The sequence below is a fragment of the Otolemur garnettii genome, unplaced genomic scaffold (genome assembly GCF_000181295.1).
Source record: "Otolemur garnettii isolate 467f Iridium unplaced genomic scaffold, OtoGar3 scaffold00005, whole genome shotgun sequence".
Lineage (NCBI taxonomy): Eukaryota > Metazoa > Chordata > Mammalia > Primates > Galagidae > Otolemur > Otolemur garnettii.
Genome location: NW_003852400.1, coordinates 22,600,005 through 22,625,828, shown reverse-complemented (window position 1 = coordinate 22,625,828; position 25,824 = coordinate 22,600,005). Strand labels below are relative to the sequence as shown.

The 25,824-nt window shown below is 35.1% G+C and overlaps 1 protein-coding gene across 1 annotated transcript in view; it reads right to left on the bottom strand.

Annotated features, from left to right (window-relative positions):
* The window catches only part of PPP1R9A (protein phosphatase 1 regulatory subunit 9A), a 300,931-nt gene that overhangs the window by 77,403 nt on the left and 197,704 nt on the right, over window positions 1-25,824 (bottom strand). Inside the window, exon 6 of the mRNA XM_012811566.2 lies at window positions 14,422-14,557. Within this exon, the coding sequence (XP_012667020.1) occupies window positions 14,422-14,557 (136 nt within the window). The remainder of the gene's footprint in view (window positions 1-14,421; window positions 14,558-25,824) is intronic.

Sequence of the window (25,824 nt, the reverse complement as noted above, 5' to 3'; positions counted from 1 at the left end):
TATTTATTGTTGGGTATTCATTGAAGATACAAGAAGGTATATATATATATATTTATATTTATTGTTGGGTATTCATTGAAGGTACAAGAAACCAGGCTTTACTGACTGCATTTGTTAGGTACAGTTCCTCATTTTGGGATGTCTTAATAAGCTGTGAGTTCCCTTTCTCCTCCTGAGAGTCTGTATCGTCTCTGGGAGCACCAAAGAGAAAATACAGACAGTGATCCACATGTCCTACTATTACTACTCTGTGTGTGGTAATCTCTGAATGGGAGAATTACCACTGACACTAAGAAATCAAGGCATCTAACACACCAATTCCATTATACATTAGGCAGTGGAAGCCACAACACCATTACAGTCTATCTGCCCAAAGGGCACCATCCACAGGTTCATTTTACCCTCCCTTCAAACTGTGAATCCCCTAACATCAGCTAAATTTGGGAATCTGTCTCACCATGGGGCCAGTTGAGATGGTGAACTGTGAGCCAGCATACACAGAACTATAAAATTTAAATGCCTCTCTTCCCCAAAGTTCCCTGGCATACTCAGGGTGTTCACACAGCATTTGGTCTCCCTGGAGGCAAAGAGATTTCAGCCCCATCGTTAGCCATCTTTTTTCTTAAGCAGCTGAGTTGGGGTAGAGCGATGGAGCCTCCAGAGACAAGGAAGCAGACAGAAGCTCTCTGCTAGGCACACAGCAATGTAGTTCTGAGCAGTGCAGTGATTACTCACGCTTTAATCTGACTTCCAAAGTGTCCACCTAAAACACTAGAGTGGGTGATAATCACCGATATCTACATAGCTTTGGGTAGTCTTTGACTCTGCAATTAAAACCTTGACTTCAATAGTAGGAACTCATAGGGAGTCCACCTTAATCTGGGCATTTGCTACCCCGTTATCATGGTAACCTCTCTTTAATCTGGTTTTATTTTTTATTTTGTTTTTTGATACATGAAGGAAACACAGTTTTAACATAAAGAGTAGGGGAATATTTCAGGTTGGTAAGACTAACCATAAGATTTTATCTGGAGTGTTTTTTATTCTCCGGTGGGTTACCTTGATCAGCATTAAAGCTCATTCTAAGACAAGTAGGGCCAATTTCTCATCTAGGTTGTCCTGTAGGAGACAACCCAATGGCAACAGCCCAACTGTTGCCATTGCCCCTTATCTAGCTTTACACACACACAGCCTTATCCTCTCCTCAGTGAGCCAGCCAAGTTCCAAGGATTTATAAGGCTTCTTTCCATATTCAATGTAGATGTGAGGTCAGAACTGTCAACACAGAATGTCTTCCTATTACTTGAAACAGGTTACAGTAGTCCCTCTTATCCCTGAGAGATGCATTCTAAGACCTGCAGTTGATGTCTGAAACCATGGAAAGTATTGAACCCTACATGTACTATATTTTTCCTATACATACATTTTATAAAGTTTAATTTGTAAATTAGGCATGGTGACTAATAATAAACTAGGAGAATTGTAACATACTATAGTAAAAGCTGGGTGAACATGATTTCTTGCACTCCCTCTCAAATTATCTTACTGAGTTGTACTACGGGTAACTGAAACCCCAGAAAGTGAAACTGTGGATAAGAGGGGACCTATTGAATCATCATTTTTGCATCATTCAAGCCCCAATTTCTAAAGAGTCAGGAGAAGAGGGCCAGATGGCTCTGACATATGTAGACATATCAGAAGAGGAACTCAGAGCGTAGGTAACCCAAATCTCTTATGATAGGCTGTAAGTATTACTGACTACTGGCTACTATAAAGAAAAAAACTGTATCTTCCAAAGTGGTTTACCACACAGACCCTTGAAAAGATAATCCAGAACAAAGGACAATCAGTGCCTCAGAAATGTAAGAGATCTCCTGAGAATTATTTCTTAATAATTATTTAACGAAAAGAAAAGTCTAGAAATTCAGCTGATTTTAGAAAGTCAGAACACTACTGTTCAATTTACCTTTTCAAAGACTTTCTTGTCATTATTGCTGTCAACATCCTCTGCTCTGGAGGTAAACTAGTCTTTTTATTTCTTGAACACACCATATATACATGTATCACCCCAGCTTTCTGTGCCATAGAAAACAACTGAAAACAGTAAAGAGTTCCTGGCAAATGAAAATTGAAGCCAGAAACTTCATACTCATGCTTTTATTTTATATTCCCTTAAATAACAGTGATTCTTTTACACTATAATTGTTAAACCTTTTGACAGGCTCCAAGGTTGCCTTTAAAAAGATTTAAGTTCTTTACCATATATATTTATTGTTTCCATAGCAAAATAGCCAAGTGTCTTGCAAATATAAAATGTGTTTTTCCATGACTCAATACTCTTAATTCAACTGCACTTAATAAATGCTACCTACTTACAAACAGATAAATGCTATTAAATCCCCCATAAATATATTCTAGGGCAACCCATTTGGGACCCTTTCATTGTGTTGGACGCTTTCCTTTGTATTTCCTATCTCTCCTCAATAAACTATTATTCTAAAAAACTTTTATATATATTTAAATATACGTATTTATATATAAACATTATATATAAAACATTCTACAAAAGGAGGGAACCAGTGATCTCTCTTTTTCCCACTGAGATCTTAAACAGTCAACAAACCAAAGTAGACCTCAATAATTCAAATGTCACACTGCAATTTCCAACTGGCAGTCTTCCTTGAGTTTCATTTTGCTTGCCAAGAAAACAATGAAGTATTTATTCTGATGCCAGTAGAACTGTGGGAAGAGACTAAGAGATTTGTATTTCCTTAAATTTTTAATCTGTAGAAAAGGACAACTACAGTGACAGAAGGGGCATGTGTTATTATTTTAACAATTCTATAATTATACAACTAACTGAATCTTGAAAAATATGGTATGTTCAGATAAAAACTGACTCACATAATTGCAAAAATGCTATCAGATCATCAATTAGAACCAGAAATTATAGTTACAGAATTTAAAGTACAAAAAAGTAAAACCAACAAAAATGTCACTGATGGTATTTCCATGGATTATCTATAGATTAATGAAGAGCTGTAATCTTAATTTTACAATCTCCTTCCAGGGGGAATAATTCTAATCCTTTCCTCACATGGCTACCTTGTGATTTAGGGCAGGAATTCTTTCTTGCAGAGTGTCAGCAATACTAGGACTCAAAGATCTTTTATTTCAGTGTTCCTGGCATCTTTCAAATGAACAATTCCAGCTCTGATTTCATCTACCCCCTTCCCACAAGCTTCCACAGGCTAAGTTCCCTATAACATCCAGTCCGATTCAGTACATCTGAGGCTGGGTGAAGAAAATGTATTTTGCTTGTTTATTTGTTTGCTTTTGAGAGAGAGTCTCACTTTGTCGCCCTTGGTAGAGTGCCATGGCATCACAGTTCACAGTAACCTCAAATTCTTGGGCTTAAGCAATTCTCTTGCCTCAGCCTTCCAAGTAGCTGGGACTATAGGCACCTGCCTCAACGCCCAGCTATTTTGTTGTTGTTCTTGTTGTTGTTGTTGTTATTGTTGTTTGACAGACCTGGGCTGGGTTCGAACCCACCAGCCTCGGTGTCTGTGGCTGGCACCCTTGCCATTGAGCTATAGGCACCAAGCTGAGAAATATATTATTTTTTAAGAAGTATGTGAGATTTTCGCATTAAGGCAAGTTGGAGGCACAGAGTTTTAAAGCCATTTTATAAGTCTGCAGAGAGCAGGAACTATGCCATGGTCATTTTATATGCACATAATAGCTCAATATAAGATATTGTACATGGCAGATTTTTAATTTTATTAAATACTAAGCTGACATAAAGACTATGAAATAAAAAATGAATAATAAGCACCATCAATAAAATTAACAACTTAGCTCAAGGAAAGGAGCAGGCCCACTGCATTTTAATGACAGTTCTACACGTGGGCCTTCTTTCACTTTTCTGAGGTAATTCTGCCAAATTTCGTCATTTGTAGGTTTTTTTGTTTAGTTTTACTGTTTTTTGTGTAACGAATGCATGGGGTATCATTTCTTTTTATCCTTTACATAAACAGAACCGTATTATATGTATTCTTTTATGTCTTTTTGCTTTTAAAGGTCTGCCCCTGGTATTTCACTAGTTGTTGTGGGTCAAGAACTATATGTCATTATATGACTACACCAAAATAAGTTTACTCATTCTCTCACGGATAGAGATGTCAGATGTGTTCAATTTTTTACTACTACAAGAACAATTTTATACCAATGTCTTATGGTTCATATAGGTATGGGTAGAGTGCTTAGCAACAAATAGAATTGCTGAGGCAACTTTATTAGACAGAGCCAAATTGTCTTTCAAAGTGGTTGGGCTAGTTTATTTTCCAATAACATATGGTTATTTTTTTTGTGTATTGTCCTTCATACATATGTGTGCATGTGTGTATTAGCAATAGCTTACTAAATTTCATTTAAAAGTCCTTTGAAATTATTATTATTATTATTATTGCTGTTTTTGGCCGGGGCTGGGTTTGAACCTGCCACCCCCAGCATATGGGGCTGGCGCCCTACTCCTTTGAGCCACAGGCACCGCCCCTGAAATTATTTTTATTAGAATCACATTGAATGTATAAATCAATTTAGAAATAACTGACATAATTAAGTTATTGAGTCTTCCAACCCATGAAAAAAGTTTTCTCTGTCCCTTTATATAAGCTTTCTTTAATATGTGTCAATATTTTATTTTTCTCTTTGAAGGTCTTACCTAACTTCTATATCTTGAAATCTTATAAATAGTAACTTATGAATTATCTTTTCTCCTGTTTTGAAGACATAATGAAATAGATGTTAGATTTTATATTAATTTTATACCCAGAACTTACTAAAATTTTACAGTACTTCTAATAATTTATCTACAGGTGCTTTTGAAATTTTCTAAAGAGACAATCTTATCATATGTGAATAACAGTTTTATCACTCCCTTTCCAATTTATTTCTCTAATTTTTTCCTTTTTGCCTTATAATGCAATGTCAAATATAAGAAGTGACTGATTTTCAAATATTAACCAGACTTAAGTTCCTGACTGAACCAACCTGCCTATTACATATTATCTTTTTTATATGTTGTTGGATATGGTTTGCTAATTTTTTTTTCTTTTTTCCTAGTTTTTGGCCGGGGCTAGGTTTGAACCTGCCACCTCCAGTATATGGGGCTGGTACCCTACTCCTTTGAGCCACAGGTGCCACCCTGCTTTGCTAACATTTTCTCTCTCTCTCTCTCTCTCTCTTTTTCGCATATGAATAGGGTGACCTGTGAGTTTTCTCATTATTGGTAGGTTTTATACCAAGGTTATGCCACATTGCCTCTCATAGATCTTTTTATTTATTTAATTTTATTTATTTTTTATTATTTTTATTCTTTTTATAGTTTTTGGCCAGGGCCAGGTTTGAACCTACCACCTCCAGCATATGGGGCCGACACCCTAATCCTTTGAGCCACAGGCACCGCCCAATTTAATTTTATTTTTTATTAAAGCATAAACACATAGATCATCTACACATTAATGCATTAATACGGTATAATGTGCTGATTTCATATACAATTTGGAATGCTTACATTGCACTAGTTAATACATCCTTCACCTCATTTACTTGATTATTGTGGTAAGACATTTATGCTCTATATACTCTATACACTGCATTCCTTGTATCAAAATTGTACCTTCATCTGTATGTCTTCTGGAATAAGTGATATGTAACTGGAAGTATTTGTTCCAGTTTACTATAATTGATAATAAAATGATTTTGAACTTACATTTCTTTCCTTTTTTTTTTTTTTTTTAATTTCCTTTTCCTCCTATCATCCCCTTCCTTCTATTTTCTGCTGTTTGGTGCTTTATTTCTCTGTGAATTTTGTATTTTAAAGCATAAACTCACATTTCTTGAAACTTTTTTTTAACTTTCACACTTTACTAAAGGTGAATGCCCCAAGGGAAAGATATGCTTTTTTAAGAGTTTATTTTGAATAAAAAATTTTATTTTGAAAAGTAGTATAAATTCAGTCTCCTTATGATCATGATTTCTCAAAGAAAACTTTTTCTTCCTTTCCACTCAAGACCAAGGCTTGACACTGGTAATTTTCCACATAGTCCCTGAGTGGTAGATTCATTTCTATTTTATAAAGAAGAGTAGTTGATGGGGGTCCAGCTTTAAGATGCAGTTCTCTAAGTAGGCATCCCACTTTAGGTAGGCCCTGAGTTTTGTCTACTATAATTCAAAGCAAAAGCAATTACAGTATCATCATGATACCTAATTATTAAGGATAAAAATGACATTATGATGAGTAAGAGAAGCCAGACATAAAAAAGTACTTTATGATTTTATTTGAATGACATTCTAGAAGTGGCAGAATTAAACTATCATGTCAGAAAGCTGACTGAAGGTTGAACCTGGCTGATAGTGACTGCAAAGTTTCACAAGGTAACTATTTGGGGTAATAGAGATATTCTGTATCTTGATCTTGGTGGTGGTTACTCATCAAACTGTTAAAGGCACTTAAAATTGGTACGTTATATCGTATGTAAATTATTCCTCATTAAAGCTGATTTTGAAACGAAGATAAAGGATGATAAAAAAATCACATTGTACGTTAAGATTTATGCCTTTTACTCTACATCAATGTTATCTCAATAAAGTAATTATTAAAAATCCTTTTAGGAATTGGAACTCCAGAAATCAATTGGAGATTTTTACCACTGTTATGAGCATATATATCGGTTTAAAATGAAAGAAGCTTTAATTACGCCTCACACATCCCCGTGGTAAGGCAGCTTTAGCACATCAGTGCTTGGTCAGGTCACCACTCAGTTTTTACTGCAGATGAAAGTATATTTCTATGATAAAAAGTATATTTCTACAATAGAAAACTAAGTTAATACACCGGGAAGGAGAGGAAGTTAGCTATGCAGTATTGACCGTGACATAATTTAGGCCATGTTGATCATCCTGTTTCTATTAGAGGTATATTCAGTTATGACTACAAAGAAGTCATGTGAATGTGAGTCACTAAGGTGCTATTTCAATAGTCCCAAAGGTGTTTGAGGGATGAAACGAGCATATTCATTTCTTCCTGGTTTTATATAGGGAGGAATTTGGTTTACTGTGATAGAGATAAGGTCTGCTAGCAAATTCATAGTCAAATAAATTGTGGTACTAGGCACAAGCCCATAGAAAGGCACTAAATTCCTAAGGACCAAAGGACCAAGTACAGATTATCCCTTCAGTCCTTTCCTGGCTTTAATCTCTAGTCTTGCTGTTACGGCTCTACTCTACACTGTCCTTTCCTCACCATCTCAGATCATGTTTGCTGCTAAAGGTCTCTGTCATTCAGCTCTGCTCCCCCATTTTCATTTTCACCTCTTTCATATGATTCATTTTAATTTAATTTCTTGCCTTCCTCTAATTTTCCCAGCTGTGTTTATTTCTGTTTGTCTTAAAAACCAACTGGCTATGGAAGGGATTATAAGCTAATGAGTAATAAGGGGAATTTATGGATAAATGATGACAGAGATATGCATGGTGCTATTAACTCTTTTTTTTTTTTTTTAAAAAGGGCCCCTAACCTAGCTAAGCAAACTCAAGAAAGTGTGGTGACATAGACATGACACATGAAATGACACCTAAAGCTCTGAAAGTTGAACAAGATCAAGTGGATATACAAGGGCACCAAAAAGTAGGTATAGTGAATGGTGTTCAAGGTAGAGAAAACAGGAAAAACAAACGCATGGTGAGATCAGGGGAACCTACGGCCTATGGAAAGTCAGTCAGCTTCCTAGGCGAGTAAGGTCCAGCTGCACGGTGCCTTTTAGTATTTTAGAAGTTTTTGGTAAAAATTATATTCAACTTATAAAATATAAATGTGTTTAAAGCTGGAAAAATACTGTCAGTTGTGTTTGTTTTTATGACATCTCCTTAACACTGCAAACTCTGTGTTTCATCATTGTAATATAGAATTGTTCCAGCATGGTTTCTAGGGAGTACAAAGTCTATATACTTCCAGAGAAGTTTAATGACAGAAGAATGTCATAATGTTTATTTGGTATTTTGTACCTAGCTTATGAATAAATATTACAATATCACAATATGGCAGTTGGAAAGAAAATAAGAAAATGTATTCAAATCATTTTTATTATAATTTAAAAATTAAAGAACATGAGGTACAAAAAGAGCACATTGTTTAGGTAAGGGATCCTTTCTTGACCACCATGACCCCTTGATATTACCTATCTTTCCATCTGTGCTCAGTGTTATAAATAATAATGTCTCTACAAAGGACATAGAGAGGCCCTTTCAAGTAGAGGAGGATGTCCACACGCTGGGGACAGTGTGTGTGTGTGGTGTGTGTGCACATGGCACATGCGTGTATGCTGCTTAGCCTGGATCAAGCATGGATACAGTCTTCAACAAAATGTTTCCCAAGAACTTTACAGCCAGGCATGGTGGCTCACGCCTGTAATCCCAGCACTTGGGAGACCAAGGCAGGTAGACTGCCTGAGCTCACAGGTTTGAGACTAGCCTGAGTCAGAGCAAGACCTCGTCTCTAAAAATAGCTGGGCGTTGTGACAGGTGTCGCTGAAGCCCAAGGGTTTGAGGTTGCTGTGAGCTGTGATGCTATAGCACTCTACTGAGGGCGACAAAGTGACTCTATCTCAAAAACAAACAAAAAAACTTACGATTCTGGGTTTCAAGGATAATGACAATTATTATAGATTTGAGGATCACAAATCAAAGAATGTAATTAAATTTAGTAATTTAAAAGATCGAATCAAACTGGAGTTTGTGAATAAGTTGGTTAATCACCATAAGCCAGTATACCTTTTACACATACCTGACCTCCATTTTTAAACTCTGGTATCTCTAGTACTGGTAAATAAAGATAATGAAGAATATTTTGTTATTTAATGCGTAATACCTTTCTAGACATTTTGGTATGTCTACCATATAAGGCATGCAAATAAACATTGCTGTAACTTAAAGATACACATATTTACTGTTTTGACAAATCAAGAACTTTGTATCAAAAAATCCTTTTCTAAAAAAAATACTAACTTTAAAAACAATAAATAACATCCTACAGACTTGCTGTGGTATGTGTTCATTTCTTCCCTTTAGTTTGAATCACAAGATATTGAAAGCGTTAGGGGTTACAAACATCCACGGCTACATATTAAGAAATGAGTGAGAACTGCACAGCCCGGGCCTAACATACGTGCCATGTTTCCCAAGTAAATGTTTTTTTTCAAATGGTTATTTTCAAACTATTATTCAACACGCAAAACTCACTGCTCTAGAGAAGCTCTTCAGAGCACAGAGATAGTTAATATGACACATAGAACATTTAATTTCACACAGGAAGCAGGAAAGTACAGACAAGCATTATTTTCTACCCAAAAACAAACCTTAAGAAAATAGTTGTTATTGTTATTGAAGTTGCCAGACACTCCTTGCAATGCAGCCACAGTGCTCTAAAATGGTTGACAAAAAAAAATTAAAGAAGGCTTTTTCCTCCCTAAAGAGAGCGGCCTGATGATAAAGGACAGGAAAAAACACTGGAGTCCGGTGCTGGCTGTAACACACACAGCTAAGTACTGAGAAAAGGCTGCTGCACCTGGGGACAAACACCTCTGCTCCTCGCAGTTCTCAGTATTATAGGCACAGTATAAAGCCAACTTACATTATTATTACGTTCACATTATTAAAAGGCCATCCATAATAACTGCAATCTCTTGTTCACATACTCAAGCTATTTCCAACCAGAAATAGCCAATCGTCTGAGTCAAATTTAATGTTACCTCTTTAATGCTTTTCACCTAAAACTCATATTCTTGTAAACCTTTTACTTTTTTTGTAAACCTTTTAATACTTGTGCAAACCATAGCTTCCATTATATTTTTTGCCTCTAATTATTACATGTTTATACAGGCAATAAAAATCCATATTCATGTAGGTAGGTGCAGTAAATTGTATCTAATTCTTACAAAAGTTCTACAAAGTAATATTGCTATAATATTGTTATAATGGTATTAATTTCTAATAATGAAAACTAATTATGAAGGAAAGATTATATTTTAAGAGAAGGAGCTTCAGAATCTGGAGAAACAATTCCCCTTGTTATGAACTGCCTAAAGAGATTTTGAAATGCTATTCATACTCTTAAGACGTCACAGTATAGCAAATATTATGTTTAAAAATTTTGTTTTAAAAAGCAAAATAATCAAATAATTTTTAAAACGCATATAAAACAGATTATTACCATATCTATTTTGTAATTCAAATACAGGACACAAGACCAGTCTGTATTTCTGGTCTGAGCCTACACCATTTCAAATCGCATAATACTATTTGATAGAAAGATACTCATAATACGTTATACACACTACACAAAATATACACCAGAAATATATCATCGTACCACCAATAGGCTAAACATTTACAGTTGTGGAGTATGACAAGAGAGTAAATGTTATTAAAAATTAAATTCTAGTTAAAAAATTTACCATACCCCTAGAATTTCCTGAGATAGTGCTGACTTTCTGAGGGGCTTACTGAAATCCTCCATGGTTACCTTTCAGATTGTTAAAAAAAAAAAAAAGAAAAGAAAAGAAAAGAAAAAGAAAAATAAATGAACAATAATTCTATTAAATCCAGAAATGCAATCACTAATCACAGATACATTTAGATGTATATTTAAAATCTTTCAAGTGTTCAGATTTTGATCTCCTCCTTCTTTAAAGGATCCTGCCTTATATTCTTCAGCCTAAAGGCAGAGCCACTTAAACATGTTTTTTAAAAATCAGACTGTATAACAGAGAGCAAACAGAAATAGGAATGCACACTAAAACGGAATTGGCTGTTTGCTTATTTCAACATCTTCTAGTTTGAATAGTCGAAGACAAAACAGAAAAAGCAGAAATTTAAATAGCTTTTATACAGTATGCCTTACAATTTCCTAAACAGAATTAAAACATACATACACACACACATAAGCATAAGCAATACATAGATAGTGTTCTTTCTCAGTATAGCTCTTAGATAACCACTGTACTTTTACAGTTTCAGAATGTATTTCTCACACTGCAATATTTTCCATGTAGCTAATTCAAGAAAGCAATTCCCCTTTGTCAATGTGACAAGTTCCAAGTTACAGTCAACCTTGGATTATTTGATCAAAAACAGAAGCTATCTATCTTGCAGTGGACAATGCTGATCTAAGGGCTGGCTCTGGAAATCAGTTGGATGAACTTGGTTGTTCTGTATCTAATTAGAGGTTTTCCTGGCTGGTCCAGGGATTGTTATAGGGGATATCGCAAATAAAAATGATTCTAACTTTGAAATCGTAAGATGATTCTGTGAATTATAAGGAAAGTGAGAAATCAAGTGACTGGTTATGCACATCCAGACCCTGATCAAACAAGGATATGTAAATCAATAAATTGTTCGATTACATATGAAATGAACTCAATTCCCCATAATTAGATACCAATGTTGATTCTTCTCATTTCCTTTGTGTCTCTTGGATATAACTTTTCACTAACGAAGATAACGAGTAAATAGAAAATAGGGATATAACACTCAAATTAATCAATTTAATATTATTTGGAATCATTAGCCAAAAAAAAAAGAATTTGAATTTAGAGATAATTTGACGTCTTAACATGGGAGCAAATGTTCATTATTTGTACAGCTTTTATCTCTGTTAGTCCCAGAAAATTAACAGTTGGTTTTACCTGGGCATGTTTTGGTGAGACAGAGTGTAAAATATAAGAAAGAGAGAAAACCCAAGTCAGGGAGCAGGAGGAGAGAGAGATACAAAAGAAAAGGCTACTAGACTTTTTAAAAGAACGTTTGCGTTACTCAGAGTAACACAGCAGCCAGCACCTGATTTCTATTTCTATGACTTGCAAAAAGAAGAAAAAGTTTAACTCAAAGCTAAAATCTAATATTTTTTGGTAAAATATTTGTGTTACTCAACTATTCTCCTCTTTAAACCCTACAAAAATGATTCTTAGAGGCTGCTACCTAGAGTAAAGCAATCCTCCAAGGAATCCATCACCCCATTATTAGAAATATAGAATAAACAGTCATAGAGCCTAAGTATTATAAGAATTTCCATCAAGCAAAAGAGGAATCCTCCTAACATCTTACAGACCCAGCAGGGGTCTTCTGTAACTGTATTCAAAAACAACATAGTATGTTGCAAAGAGCTTTGTAAACTACCAAGACCCTATTCTGATTCTAACTCTGCCAACTAGTAGCTGTACCATTTGGAAAAACCCGCAGTTGCTGCATTTCTAGGAAGGGAGGGAGGAATAGGAGAGAGAGAGAGAAAGAGAGGGAGAGAGGGAGAGAAAGATCCTGTGGTTGTTTTAAAGATTAAATGAGGTTATGTAGGAAAGGCACCTTGCAGAATGCCTGGCACTGAATATTTGCTTATGCCCCTTATTTCTGAAAACATCTGCTCAAGTGGCAATGCACTCTGATTTTTTTTTTTTATAAAAACAGGAGAACAGAAAAACTCATAAGCAATCTTCCACTTAGTATATGATATATTCCTTGGTATATGAAATGTTGAGTAATACATATTCCTTTTCCATTTACTCAAATTATCAAATTAAAGGAAAATCTTTTATCTACTTTGGGGGATGAAAGAGATCAACTCCTCAAAATAACTGGAGGAAGTACGTGGTATGTGAGCTAAACATTTCACTTGGGGTGCCTTACAGATCTGTGTTATTTTCCCCCTTAACTTGTTAGACTTGATGTCTTATTTCATACTCATGGAATGCTAAACGCTCAAAGGAATATAGAGATTTAGCCCTGAAATTTAAAGTGAAAGACACTGAGGCACAGAGACCCAAAACTTGGCCCCCTCCTCTCCTACCACTTGATGTCACGGTACACCCCTGAACCTCAGATCCAAACTCTTTCTAGCAGAGTAAGGAGTTAAAAATCAAACCTGCAGAGAAGGGTGCTACAATCCTAACACAGGCTTGCAGCCAAAGCAAATCAGTGTCTCTAATAAAACACAAAATAATAATGCAGAGAATTGAAAACCAGGTAAGATGTAAGTTCAAATATTTGGTGAAATCACTCTTTTAGTTTGAAAATCCAGAATAACATGTTTTCATACACAGTATCTCAGTAGGATGAAAAAATACCTGCCATTTCAAATGGACTCTGCAAATAAAGAACGTAACAAACCAGTGGAATTCTAAGAGTTGAATTTATTCACATAAATATGTGAATAAATGTAATGTATTGTTCCTTGGTCAAAACTGCAGTAAATGGGGAATATACCCTTGTTATACCATGAACTCATGAAAAATAATGTACATTTGGATTAAAATATCATAGATTAAAATGCATAGAAAATATCCAAGTGTCCATTTATTAATTTTCTCTAAGTCTCAGCTAGAAACCAAAAACTGTTCTGAAAAATAATAAATTCAGGTAAGTAGGAGCTGAACAAATGAAGTTTTACTGTGTTTTTTGTCAGCTGGTAGAAAAACGAGTATTTGTTTTATCCGAATTATTTACTAGTTTATGGTGTATGAAATACTCTGACTAAATCATTGATGGATCTTTTGACATGCCAATATGAAACATGTGCATGTTTAAACGTGTTTATAATAAAGCATGTTGTCCCATTATATCAATGTACATTTGGCAATGACATTAGAAATAGACCAGCATCTGTATTATATTACAGCACACAGGGTTCCGGAGAGCCGTTTTCACTTGGGGGTTAGCTTCTATTCATTTACTTGATCTTCTACAGAGAGCAGGATGTAAAATTATTCCAATATGCATCTCCTCTACGGAACATGTGCTGGTGGGAAAGCTTTGTTCTGCATTATGTTAGCACAAATCATAGTGAACAGATCCAAAGAACTTTTCCTTCCTGGGGGAAAAAAAAAACCCTGGAAACACTCAGCAAACTTTGGGCCTGTTCTGTTTATGTTTGTGCGTATATGGGTGTGCTTTTTTCATTAAAATGTTTACTCATCTTTTGAAAACGTATCACATACTTATTACAAAACATTTGGAAAAGATTGAAAAACTGTAAAGCAGAGGGAGAATATCACCTAACTCCAGCCATAAACAGAGCCATTTTTCGCATTCTGGTATTTTTATCCTTTTTTGTTTCTGGAAGTATCTTTATAATAGTGTGGTAGACTTGTTCCCACAGTCTTTACACCGTAACTATGATATCCTGGCGTGAGTCCTAAGTGAAGATGCACATATCAGATGCAAGCAATGGTTCTTTTCTGTGAGGTTGGACATTTTAGTTCAGTGTAGATATATCTTCCTTAACCAACTGCCCTGTCACACCCTTAAACGGTAGAAAGACAATTTTACAAAGTCAGAAATGTAGGGAAAAGAACGTTGGCAAGTTCCACTGACCTCATCATCATCGGCATCATACTGGGCATAGTGCCGCTCCAGAAGCTCTCTCTGACGGCGTTCTTGTTCCAGTGTCTGGCTTATCAGCTGGGCGACCTCACTCATTTGTCCTGGCTTTTCTCGCCCAATAAGGAATCTGTGGAAAGGTTAGCAGAGATTAATAAGGTGAAAGCTTAATAGCAAAAAAGAGTGCTAAGGGAAGTAACCAAGTCTGATATCTCAGCAGGGTCCATCAAGCCTCAAAACAGTAGTATCATGAATGGACTTCAGGTGGTGGTGCCTGGGTGGGAGAAAAGGCTAGCTGAGCCACGAAAGAGATTTTTATGAACAAAGCTCATAAAAGAGAAGAAGGGGGCGGGGGATCCTAAAAAATTATCACTTTGAGAGAAGACATAACAGATGCAATGCGTTCTGTAGTACTTTACACTTTTTGATGACTTAAAAAATGGAAACAAATTCAAAATTTCCTGTACCATTGAGCTTAAGAATCCTTTCCATAATAATGTCCTCTTTATAATACAAAAATGACTTCAAAAACATTTTGAGGTACAGCATAATTAGGAATTAAGATACATATCTTTGAAGATAAGAGAAAGAAGAAGAAACAGTGGCAGAATCTTTTATTTTGTTTTAAAAATGAAAATCTAAAATGACGAGAGGTGGTGAATTAATTCTCTTCTTTTGTAAAAAAAGGTAGTATGAGGAAGGGGGTGATCGAGAAATAACAGAAAGGAAATGTCGGTTGATATTAATTCCCGTAACAAGAAAAGCCTAAAAAATACCCAAGGAACACATTTCCTTATTGCAAATTAGTCACTTACAATGCATCTTTGTCAATTCAATGTGCTTTGTTCTACAAATTAATATTCACTTTTAAACATCTTTCACATTAATACATAAGTTATGTTTTTCTAAAAATACAAATGATGTGTCTCCGGGATGCAGTTTCTAAGTTTCATTTAACATCATTATTTTGAATGGGACTAAGTATCTTTTCATGTACTCATTGACCATTCAGTTATATATCTTCTCCAATGAAATATTTTTCAAATCTCTTGCCTATCTCTAAAAATGGGATTGCAAAATGACTTATTAAGTTTTAGTAGTTCTTTATATGTTCTAGAAACACATCCTTGTCTGTCTATATAGCATATATAATATATATATACATACACACACACACATACACCTAATATACATAAAATTGTTTATGCACTTAATTTATTATCTTTTCCCAGTCTGTGACTTACCATTTCCTATTTTTAATTATGCCTTTCAAGAATGTTACATTTATCACTTTTTTACAAAAATTCATGCCTTTTGTTTTCAAGCCAAGAAATCTTTGCCTGATTTAAGATTGCAAGATTTTCTCCCATTTTCCTTTTTGAAGTGTTAGTTTTGCTTTTATATTAGATCTGTAATAGATTTTAAATTAATTTCATGTATGGAAAAGGTAGAATTTCATCATTTTCTAAATGGACAACCAACTATTGCAATACCACAGGTTAAAAAGACTATTCATTACATCCACTGAAATATTTGGTCACATCTGTTGAAAATTGGTTGACCATATATTTGTGGATTGACTTCTGAATTTCCCATTTTAATCCATGGATATGCTTATATTTATGCCAATACCACGCTTCTTGATTCATACATGGTAAGTCTTACAACTATGTGGTATGAGTTCTCCAACTTTGTATCAATCAGCTTATCAATTTCTAAAAGAAAGCCCTTTGGGGTTTGTGATGGGATTGGTTTCAATCTCTAGAGTCATTTGTGGGAGAACCGACAGCTGAGTAATATTGCCTCATCTGATCCCTGAACATGGTACATCGGTGCATTTATTTTGATCATGATTGTCTTTACTCTCACTCTCAATATACTATAGTTTTCACTACACATGTCTTATTTATAGTTTGGGGTGTTTTTTTTTTTTTTTTTTTTTGAGACAGGGTCTCACTATGTCACCCTCTGTAGATTGCTGTGGCATCACAGCTCACAGCAACTTCAAATTCTTGGGCTTAAGCAATTCTCTTGCCTCAGCCTCCCAAGTGGCTGGGACTACAGGTGCCTGCCACTACGCCCGGCTATTTTTGTTGTTGTTGTTGTTGTTGTCATTGTTGTTCAGCTATAGTTTGTTAAAATATCTCCAAGTAAGTATTTCCATGTTTTATAAAGTTATTATAAATGTCATTAAGTTTTAAATTTTGGTTTCTGGTTATTTGTTTTTAGAGTATAGGAATACAACTAGTTTTTGAATACTGGCCTTCTGTTCTGTGATCTTGATAATCTCCCTTATTAATCCTATTAGCTTTTTGTAGATTTTTTAGAATTTTTCTTTTCTTTCTTTCTTTGTAGAGATAGGGTCTCGTGTTGTCTTTCAGGCTGGAGTACAGTGGCCCTAGCATAGCTGCCTGTAACATCAAACTCGTGGGTTTAAGTGATCCTATAATCTCAGCTTCCCCAGCGGCTGAGACTACACGGGCCTGTGCCACTATGCCTGGCTAATTTTTTGTTTGTTTTGGTGAGATAGGGCCTTGTCCTATCACCTAAACTGGAGTGCCCTGGATGATCACACTTCACTGTAACCCCAACTCCCAGGCTCAAGCAATCCTCCTGGCTCAGCCTCCCAAATAGCAAGGACGACAGGCACATGGCACCACGCAAGGCTAATTTTTAAGTCTTTTTATAGAGACAGAATCTCACTGCATTGTCCAGGCTGGTTTTGAACTTAAGGGGTCAAGAGATCCTTGCACCTCAGCTTCCCAAAGAGCTGGAATTACAGGTGCAAACCCCTACACCTGACCAAAATCTCTCTACACAAAATGCCACATCCACTATTAAGAAAGATTTATTTGTATTTCTCCCTTTTCTATTTATCTATCCTTTATTTATCTATCTATTTATTGCCTTACTGCATTGGCTGATACCTTCAACATATGTTAAAAAGAAGGTATAAGAGGAGAGATCCTTGCTTTGCTCACTACCAATCTAGACTACGAGTTCTGAATTACTTAGAGATCAGAGAGTGACTTCATTTCCAGATACTATGATTTCTACAATTGAAGATAGTCTTTAATGTGCTAACCTTAAAGTTGGACAACCAACTATTGCAATACCACGCTTCTTGATTAATACATAATAAGTCTTAAAACTATGTGGTATGAGTTCTCCAACTTCGTATCAATCTGCTTATCAATATCTAAAAGAAATTGATGATCTAGACATATGAATACTGTGAATTCATTACTTCAGTAAATCGTATATAAATGTCATAAATCATGTATCACTATGATACAAATATAAAGAAATTTTAAAAACTTATATTCTAAAATGGTAGTTTTAGAAAAGTCTAGATTAACTTTTTAATCTTTAAATGTATCATGGGTAGGGTATGAGGGGATGTCACTTACCTATTATTAAGGTGACAGGAGATTAAAGGAAGCAGTTAATGTACAAAATGCACATTAATAAAAAATAGTAGCCAAGCTCCAAGTAAAAGGTGAATTAGAATTCAGATTCATTTAAGCCATAAATTCTTTAAACTCATTTGAGTACTGCATTGTCAGATCTTTTAGTTTCATAGTTTTTCCTAAGAATGAAGATGAATAAGTTCATTTTCTATGAAAGACAAGTGTTTAAAGTTATTCAGAATGCAATTCAAACAGAGAAAGATGAAATCTGGGAATTAGCTACTTGTCAAAGGTTTGAAACTATTGCTGCTAATTCCAGAGATGAATGAAGGTGTCCTCAAGAAAGACCTTGTGAGAGCTTTTAAAACAGAAATTACTTTAAAACCCCAAATTATAACATAATAGAGTATATGATAAATTATGTGATCATACGTTATAATAAATCAAAAGTCTCATATGATATGCAAGTTTCTTTTTATCCTCAAAACAAAAGTTCCCTAATTCCAAACCAGATTTGTGACCCTAAACCTAAAAGGGATGAATGTACATATAATTAAAGTTTCACAGGAAATAGAAATTGTTCCATAAGAAACCAGCATTTTAAATCATGAAGGCACAGTTGTTCATCTCACAGCTTGGCTTTCTCAATTTGCCTCTACAATTTAACATAATCCACTATTTGCCCAATATTGGTTTGTGTTCATAATCACTTTAGAGTGTGATGAAATGGAAATGATTTATAACTGCATATAAGATACTCGCTTTTAGAAGTGTTATGTTAAAGAACACCTATTTTCACATTCAGGCAGCTATTTCGAGTAGTGTTAGAACACCTAGTTACCCACATCCAAAGGTTTGTAATCCAGTTAACTTATAGCACAGATTTATAATAACAGAATGTCATCCTGATAAGTATGGTCCACACAGAAAGCACACAGAACCATTCTCTCTGCCCCATTTTCCTCATGTGAAAATTAGTGTCTAATGATACTTATATCTGAAGTGATAAAAGAATAAAAAATGCTATATACATGAAAAGACTTGAATGCACTATTGTTATGATAAAACTGATAAAATCTCCCATTGTGAACAAGTGTTTCTTTCTATATATTCTTCAGTTTGCTCTATTTTTCATGCATCTTTATAATACATCCTTTGAAATTATACATACTCCATCATATATAGAATTTGGTAAAAATATTTAAAATTTAAAGTCAGGTTATTATTTCAATTATGGATTCACAGTAGAATATGCTGTGATGGTGCAAACTGGGGTTAAAAAGTTCTGTAAAAGGGCAAAATAGCTTTGTTTGGACAAATCCACAGAATGATAAATACTACTTACTGGTTCTGTGACCTTGGATGTATTAATATTTCTAAGCCTTAATTTTGATATTTGTAAAAGGAGCATAATAGCTATAATAAATAAGTATTATATAATCCATATAAAAAGCTTAACTAACTGGCTGGTGCTCAGAGAGTGTTTAATAAATGTTTACTCTTGTTCTTATCCGGATGATACATTATTATTATCTAGATAAGGTCAAACGTATTTAAAAGTACTTAACTGTATACACTGTCCCAACTACATCGTGTTTCATTAGTTTTGAAAACAGAGATGGATTTTTGTAAGTCAACCACAGGAAAAGGATAAAATCCCTGCATCAAAGTCTGTTCTGAAAACATTAATTTTAGGCTCAGCACCTGTAGCACAGTGGTTACAGCGCCAGCCACATGCACCAAGACTGGCAGGTTCGAATCCGGCACGGGGCCTGCTAAACAACAATGACAACTGCAACAACAATAAAAATAGCCGGGCATTGTGGCGGGCGCCTACTTGGGTGGCTAAGGCAAGAGAATAGCATAAGCCTAAGAGTTTGAGGTTGCTGTGAGCTATGACACCACAGCACTCTACTGAGGGTGACAGTGGGACTCTGTCTCAAAAAAAAAAGAAAGTAATTTTAGTTGCCACTAAAATTCAAAAGTATGGATCATGTGAACACCTTAAATTGAATTTTAAAAACCTTCAAAAATATAACAATAAAGTCAACAACTATTAGTCCTTCTAAATATATGTGATCAAATCAGCTGATGTTTCTGCACAACTATGATTTATATCTCATGCACGATTTCAAAGTGAAATGACAATACATGTAGTGAATCACTGTTTCTGAACTTTAAGAGAAAAATATTTTTTCTTGTCACTTTCTAAATTTTTTTCATTCCTTCATTAGAGCATTGTATGATCTTATTATTTTTTTTGAACTATGAAGAATAAGGTCACAGAAGCCAAACTCCAATGAATATTTAAATTAAAAATTGAGTATTTTCTAAGGTTATGATTGCCAAATAGTGTAATACTAAATAAAATCTATAACTAGAATTTATGTTTTTAACATGCCTTTTTTTCTAGCATTAAAAAACAATCACCTTGTTTAAAATTACAGGCAGATACAGGGAATAAGTACTAGTGTCCAATGCTACTGTGGAATGACCATAGTTAACAATAGCATATAGTTTTAAATAGCCAGAAGGAAGACATTGACTGTTCCCAACATAAAGGAATTATTAATGTTTAAGATGATAAATCTGGTAATTACCATGATTTGATCACTATACATTATATACGGTATATCAAAATATCACTGTGTATTCCATATATGTGCACAAGTATATGGCAATTAAAAAATCATCTTGTTTCAAAAATGTCCACTTTCCTCTCCACGCAGAGCTAAAATAAATTATGCAGATAAATCAGTTATTCCTTTTCTTTCCATTTATTATCAGACCCAGCAATGGCCATGCATTGTCCTGGGAGTTTAGATATCTGTTATGTGGGATTCAATTCATTAGTTATCAAGTTCTCTGGTGAGCTATCAAAGAAAAACTAAAAAAACTATTAAACTGTATACAGTTTGCTAAATTGAAGTCATAAAGATTCTATGTGTTTTATGTGAATGATGTGAGAGGTTATGTCAAATAATTCGTAAATGTCTTACTTTTCAGAACAATCTGCTCTAATAAAATGATGTACTAGTCAAAATTCACATTTAAATAATGATGAAATTTTAAAAGTCTCAATGTAGAATTAAGCTAATGTAAAAAGGAAAAGCTATGAGGATATAGTTATTAGCTTTTTTACAGTCAATTATTTCATTCACATATTCTTTTTTTTTTTTGAGACAGAGTCTTACTATGTCACCCTCAGTAGAGTGCTGTGAAATCACAGCTCACAGCAACCTCTAACTCTTGGGCTTAAGCAATTCTCTTGCCTCAGCCTCCCAAGTAGCTGGGACTATAGGCACCTACCACAATGCCCAGCTATTCTTTTGTGCCAGTTTGTTTAGCTGGTTTGGGCGGGGTTCGAACCCGCCCCCCCTCGGTGCATGTGGCTGGCACTGTAACCACTATGCTAGGGGCACCAAGCCTCATTCACATATTCTTTAAGCAATATTTATGGTATGTACACCCAAAACCCAAGTGACGTATCTTTAGAAAGCAAACAGAAAATGAACGTACACAACTTATACTTGAGTATCTCACTGTGATATCCTTGTGAGCTGCAGGTCACAAGATTACACAGTGCTTATAAGAAGGCACTCACAAAATAAAATCATTTTCAAAACTGTTAAGATTTTTGAAAAATGTCTCTCTTTTTTTGTTTGATCACATTATATGGCTTTTCTCTGAACTTGACACAGCCTTTTAATATTAAATTTAATTCTACTTAATAAGAAGTGGTAAATAGGCCTCCAGTCACTTTCACTGAAGTTTGCTGACAGTAGTTAGAGGTTAAAGGGCTAGACAACCAAGCTTTTTGTCGCCTACTTATAACTACATACTCTCACGTATTTTCATTTCTACACTGAGAGGCAGATTAATGTACCTAACTATGTCCTTCACACTTAAAAAAATTTTTGAATACTAGACCTGAAATATTTAAACTTAATTATAAGCATAAGTTATTTGAAATAAATTGTGTATCTAATCCAATTATTAATTCTGAGTTTTTTCTACATGATATTTCAATGTAAAAGAAAAGGTGAATTCTTAAAAAAAAATTGCCTAAAACATGCTACTTCAAGGATGACATAGTATTGTTAATTTTTTTTTTTTTGGAGACAGAGTCTTACTTTATCGCCCCTCAGTAGAGTATCGTGGTGTCATAGCTCACAGCAACCTCCAACTCCTGGGCTTAGGTGATTCTCTTGCCTCAGTGTCCAGAGCAGTTGGGACTATAGGCTGTTGCCACAAAGCCCGGCTATGTTTTGTTCCAGTTTGACCAGGACGGGGTTCAATCCTGCCACCCTCGGTATATGGGGCTGGCGCCCTACCCACTGAGTCACAGGTGCTGCCCAAGGATGACATATTATTTAAGTATAAATGTAATACATACTTATACATGATGCTTAGTATATAAGTGTAAACTTGATTTTCCAAAAATGCTATATTTTTTCCAGAAATAATATTGTTTGGTTTAATACATAGCTGTGGTGTCTCAAATTTAAATATTTATGTATATGAACATTAAGAAAGCAATCTGTAAAATGCTGATCTGTATATTGTAACATCAGAAAATGTCTCATCAAGTCAAAGTCCCCTTCAATCAGTTTTTGAAATCCCACTGGTTTTATTATTCTAATACCATTGGTTGTTGACCATTCTTCTCTCTATATATAAGATTAAGAAGTCCTGTTATCCATGGTTCCAAATCCACAAGTTCCTCTTGTCTGAGGACAACAAGGGTAGTCGTAGGAATTAATACAAACTCCAAGCTGGCTGATGATTTCCATGAATGTGGAAATAACCTCACTGCCCTCCATTACATATGCTGCTCTGTTACGTGCACAAAACCAAAGGCTCTGGTAAAAGGTGGAACTCTCAATTACCCCTTGTGATATAATGGCAACAAAAACATTATTAAAATGATATTAATGAAGTAAAACTATTTCAAGCTTTATTATATTTCAAATGGAAATATTAGATGCACCAATGATTTTAAGTAAAAGTTAAACAAAATCTGCCATATTTAAAAATTACACACCCAAGTATGGATCCAAATATAAGCATGTGCATACCTATAAAAAATTCACTAATCATTCACTTACATTTTTAAAAAATACTATAACCTCTTCCATAAAGATATATTTAAGGCCTAAGATTATTATTTTCTATTGTGTATAACTACAATTCCTATAAAATCCTGACCTCCACATATGGCTATGTGTCAAAAAATCATTCAAGCCATATGCTGAGGATAAAAGCACAATGAATGCACAGTTATTGATCATGGGTAGCAGGTACTTCCCAGAAAGCATTTAAAGATCAATGTGAATGACAACGAAAACATACAAATAATTAGAAATTTCTTCATATTGAAACAAAATCTCTTTCCTCTACCATTACTTTGCAACAACTTCTGTCAGTACTAGGATGGCTGTCTGGAGTTAAAAAAGAATAAATATTCCATTTTCCAGAGTTCACTTTTTCCGAATGCTTTACAAATTGTTATCACACCTTCTTTAAACTTTCTCTTTTTAAAGCAAAGAGTTGTGGAACCTTTGAACTTTTCCATGGGCATCAAACAAAAAATGTTTTTACCCCTCCTTCTCCTGGTCAAGCTTTCCCACACTCACAGGGGGAGTCATCTGATACTCAGCCTTCAAAATGAGTCGCGGATAAACGGCTGGTTGGAGGGAAGGGTAGACAGATGAGTGGATGATGGACAGATTAAGGTTGTGCCACAGTATCACTTATTTTATGTTGCATACACAACTTAAGAAGAGTCCTGTAAAATGGGAGACTAATTAGGAAAGACTGACCAGGAGAGGGAGGGGTAAAAAAAGTGTAAGGCTACAGTAACCTAAACAGCATGGTGTGGGTGGAGGTAGTCAAGAGGCAGGCCTTCTCCTCCTGTCTTCTGGGAGAATTTGGGCTGAATGGGTATGACTTTCCCCCCATACTATGTTTTAAAGTGTGACACCTCAAGTTTTGTTTTTGTTTTTACTTTTTTATTAGGATTGCTGTGGGTAGTAGGGCTCTTTTCTGGTTCCATACAAATTTTAGGAATTTTTTCTAGTTCTGAGAAAAAGAGATTGGTATTTTGATAAAGACTGCATTGAGCCTGTAGATTGCTTTAGGCAATATAATCATTTAAGACATCAATTCTTACAATGCACATGTATTGTAAGGGATCGATCCAGTAAGCGAAATAATCTATTCCTAGGTATTTTAATTTTTGTGACTCTTATAAATGAGATTGCCTTCTTGATTTCTTCCTCAGCTAGTTTATTTGGGCATATAAAAACACTACCAATTTTTGTATGTAGATTTTGTATCCAGCAACTATACTGTATCAATTCATCACTTATCACATTTATGAGTTCTTTGGTTGAGTCTTTAGGTTTTCTTAGATATCATCTGTAAAGAGAGACAATTTGACTTCTTCTTTTCCAATCTGGATGCATTTTATTTCTTCATCTGGACTGCTTACTTTGTTTAGGACTTCCAGTACTACGTTGAATAGGAGTGGTGAAAGGGGGCATCCTTGTTTTGTTCCAGTTCTCAGAGGAGGCTTTCAGCTTTTCCCTTTTTTATACTTTTTCAGTATAAAGTTGGCTGTAGGTCTGTCTTATATGGTCTTTGTTATGTGGAAGTTTTATCATGAATTAATGTGGAATTTTATCAAAAGCTTTTTCTGCATCTGTTGAGGTGACAGTATGGGTTTGTCCTTTTCTGTGCTGATCTGTGTATGTTGAGCCCTCCTCAGATGCCAGGATAAATCACTCTTGATCATGATGCATTATCTTCTCAATGTACTGTTGGATATGGTATGCTAGCATTTTTCCTGAGGATTTTTACCTGTATGTTCATCGGAAATATTGCCCTGTACTCTTTTTGCTCTGTCCTTTTCTGGGTTTGGCATCAGGATAATGCTGGCCCTGAGTTAAGAAGAATTCCCGCTCCAATTTTCTTAGGATAGTTTCAGGTGAATTGATGTTTGCTCTTTAAAAGTTTGGTAGCATTAGGCAGTGAAGCCATCTGGCTCTTCTCTTTCTGGGGAGATTATTTTATTACTGATTCTACCCTGTTATTCTTTATTGGTTTTTTCAGTTTTTCTATTTCTTCTGATTCAAACTTAGTAGGTTATACATGTCCAGGAGTTTATCCATTTCCTCTAGATTTTGGAGTTTGCTTATTAACTTGTTTTAATAGTCTTTTCTCTAATTTATCTATCTTCTCTCATAATTTATTATATACAGGAAGAAAAAGCTATGTGGTACCTTCCACACTCTGCTTTAAAATCTCATGAGTTAAATGGTTGAGTCTGTTTATAGGTCTATCTTCTACATTCCACATCACTAGAGGTGACACTGGCTAAACTTTCTGTCATTACATAACAAAGACGCCCTTCATTCCAGTGTCCAATTACATTGACAGCTTTTTTCTTTAGGCCTTAATCAGCTGGCTCCTCTCAAACTCTCAGCTTTCTGCTAACAGATTTTTCTGGCTTTCGCGAACACTCTATTGATAAAGTCCTTTCAGGCTCACTGAAAGTCCAGTCTGAAGCCACTTCCACATGGGCAGGTTTTTGTTACATCTGTAGCCCACATAAAGTTGCATTTGATGACACAAATTACCCCCAAACTTATACATGTGTACTATCTTCCATGGTTTCTGTAAGTCAAGAATTCAGTGAAGGAATGTCTGGACAATTTGGGCTTGATGCTTCAGTTCAATCAGATGTCTGTCAGGCCTTCCTGGTGCCATAGGATGTCACTCCTAGGTGCCTCCCCCACAAGGCTGGCAAGCTGGTGCTGGCTGTTGGCAGGGCTAAGTTCTCCATAGTATGTCGGTCTTCAAAAGGCTGTGTGAAAGCCTTTCAATATGGCAGCTGTATTTCTCCAGAGCAGGCCATCATAAGGCCAAGGAGAAAGCCACAAAATCTTATATTTATGGAAAAGTCTGAGACATAAGAAATGCTTTT